This window comes from Sorex araneus, chromosome 4, assembly GCF_027595985.1.
Source record: "Sorex araneus isolate mSorAra2 chromosome 4, mSorAra2.pri, whole genome shotgun sequence".
NCBI lineage: Eukaryota > Metazoa > Chordata > Mammalia > Eulipotyphla > Soricidae > Sorex > Sorex araneus.
In genome coordinates, this window is record NC_073305.1 from 94,486,879 (window position 1) to 94,489,532 (window position 2,654).

The 2,654-nt window shown below is 37.5% G+C and overlaps 1 protein-coding gene across 1 annotated transcript; it reads right to left on the bottom strand.

The window, feature by feature from the left end:
* Positions 1-634: 634 nt before the first annotated feature.
* Positions 635-2,317, bottom strand: LOC101542482 (heterogeneous nuclear ribonucleoproteins A2/B1-like). Its single transcript, XM_055135634.1, is given in 3 exon segments — positions 635-1,833; positions 1,836-2,063; positions 2,066-2,317. Coding segments are annotated over 3 exon segments (1,056 nt in total). The 5' UTR covers positions 2,202-2,317; the 3' UTR covers positions 635-1,141.
* Between the last annotated feature and the right edge of the window lie 337 nt (positions 2,318-2,654).

Genomic DNA, 2,654 nt, shown 5'->3' on the forward strand with positions numbered 1-2,654 from the left:
ATTAATTGGAAGAGAAGGTACTTGGGGCAAGACCATGATGTGCAACTAGGGCACTCTACTTAGAAACCCATTTATTAGTCCTCCAAAAGAATGTCAACAGCATTGGAAAGCAGCTCAGACTGCCAGCTTTAGAATTACTTCACTGAATAGAATAATGAAAAGACAAACAGTGAGGTAAAATTACTTACATTTTTATTAAGTTATGATAATAAAGCTATGGATATGCAAGAAAAAAATGAATTTCATCTAATCCTATCACTATTTTTTTCATTCTTCATAAAGCCAAGTATCAAGTTATTAACTACATTTCCTGAATGTTGACTTCTTTTGTAATAGAACCATTCCCCAATAGTTAGTCTAGTTTTCTATCAATAATACTCCAATTAGCTGAAGAGAATCTAGGGACATTATAATAGATCCTTAAGACAGGCAAAGATTAAAATCTGCATGTTCATGGCAAAATATTATGAATAAAGAATCCTTTTTTCTTAGGAAGAATACCCAGAAAATAAATAAATATATTTTGTAAATGCTGAATAGTCTGAGAAAAAATGAATAAAATAACTTAGTAGAAAAACTGTATTTTAATAATTTTAATAAGAATATGAGTCAATATTTTATTTTATTTTTCCTTTAGAATTATTTTATTAAATCATAAATGTACAACAGCTTCTTAACTCTAAACACGCACTTAAATTTTTTAAAGGAAAAGACGTTATGTCTTATTACACCATGATCTTGGCTAATAGCTTTTCAAAACTTTGAGAAAAATCTTAAAAAAGTTTTCACATGTCACCTGAAACTTACAAATTTAACATTATCAAAGAAGGAATGCTTCTACACTCTTACAAAGACCACTAGAAAGAAACAACAATTAAAAAGCTAAGAAAATGTCTCAAAGGCATTTTATTTGCAATCCTTCCTCCACCGTAAGGTAATGTTATTAAATAATCCAATCCATTCACAAAATGGCTCTTTGCATCTGCTCTGGTGCCTTCTGCCATATCACTGCATATTTATGCATGACTGAGATAAGAGTTTCCTTAACATTGTCATTTCGATAACCTGAAGCTGTTCTATTACCTCTGGGCTCTCATCCTCTCCTATTTATACAGTGAAGCCCATGGCAATGTGAAGAAGCTCAATATCTGCTTCTCCCTCCATAACCCCCACTTCCTCCACTGCCTCCTGGACCATAGTTTCCTCCACCATATGGTCCCCTCATATTCCTGCTACCACCAAAGTTTCCACTCTTCATTGGACCATAGTTAGAAGGTTGCTGGTTATAATTCCCAAAATCATTATAATTTCCAGTTCCATAATTTCCTCCTCCATAGTTGTCATAACCACCTCCGTAGCCCCCACCCTGGTTGCCATATCCAGGTCCTCCACCACCATATCCTCCTCTTCCTCCTCCATAACCAGGGATACCTCCAAAATTGCCACCTCCGGGTCCTCCTCCATACCCATTATAGCCATCCCCAAATCCACAACCACTTCCATATCCATCAGATCCTCCTCTGAAATTACTTCCAGGTCCTGGTCCAAAATTTCCTCCACCACCACGAGAATCCCCAAAGCCAAAGTTGCCTCCTCTCCCACTTCTAGAACTTTGGACTTCCTGCATTTCTTGTCTAGACAAAGCCTTTCGTACTTCCGCATTATGACCGTTAATCGTATGGTATTTCTGTAATACAATCTTATCCACAGGATCATGGTCATCAAAAGTAACAAATCCAAAGCCTCTTTTCTTTCCAGACTGCCTATCTGTAATTATTTCAATAGTATCGATTTTCCCATATTCCTCAAAGTAATCTCTAAGATGATGTTCCTAGTATCTTCTTTAATCCCACCAAAGAACAGCTTCTTCACAGTTACATGAGCCCCTGGTTTTCCAGATTCCTCTATTGCAACAGCACGTTTTGGCTCAACCACTCTTCCATCAATTGAATGAGGTCTTGCAGCCATGGCAGCATCAACCTCAGCCATGGATGAAAAAGTTACAAAACCAAATTCTCTTGATCTTTCGCTTGCTGGATCTCTCATAACCACACAATCTGTAGTTTGCCCCATTGCTCGTAGTAATTCCTCAAACTTTCTTCTCTTGTTTCAAAGCTCAAGCCACCAATAAAGGGTTTATGAAACTGTTCCTTTTCTCTCTTTTTCCTCTCCAATGGAACAGTTTCTAAAGTTTTCTCCATCGCGGACTCAGTCGCTCCAGCCCGATTTCCCGCAGCCGAGGGAGATGAGCGAGATCTCTGCGGACCGACACGAACCGGACTCGTCCTGGCGCTGGGCTGAGAACTGCCTCTGCTCGAGAAAGAACAGCCAAGAGGAGCACCTTCCACCCGGGACCCGGCGCAGCTGCGACTCGAGTCAATATTTTAGATAAATATTTTAGATAAAATATTTTTGATAAATTTGCATGTACTCATGCCAAAATATTATTTTTTACATTCTAATATCAGGCAGAAATGATTGTAATTTTAGTGAATAGTTGTTTTTGTTCTCTAATTCCACATTTAGATGATATTGTTTCTATTAAAGATGTGGAAATGAGAATATTGGAAATGGAGTAATTCCTTAAATTAGCAGAGCTATAAACAATAAATATTTATCCTTGAACCACTAGCTCATCTCTACATTGTGAACTT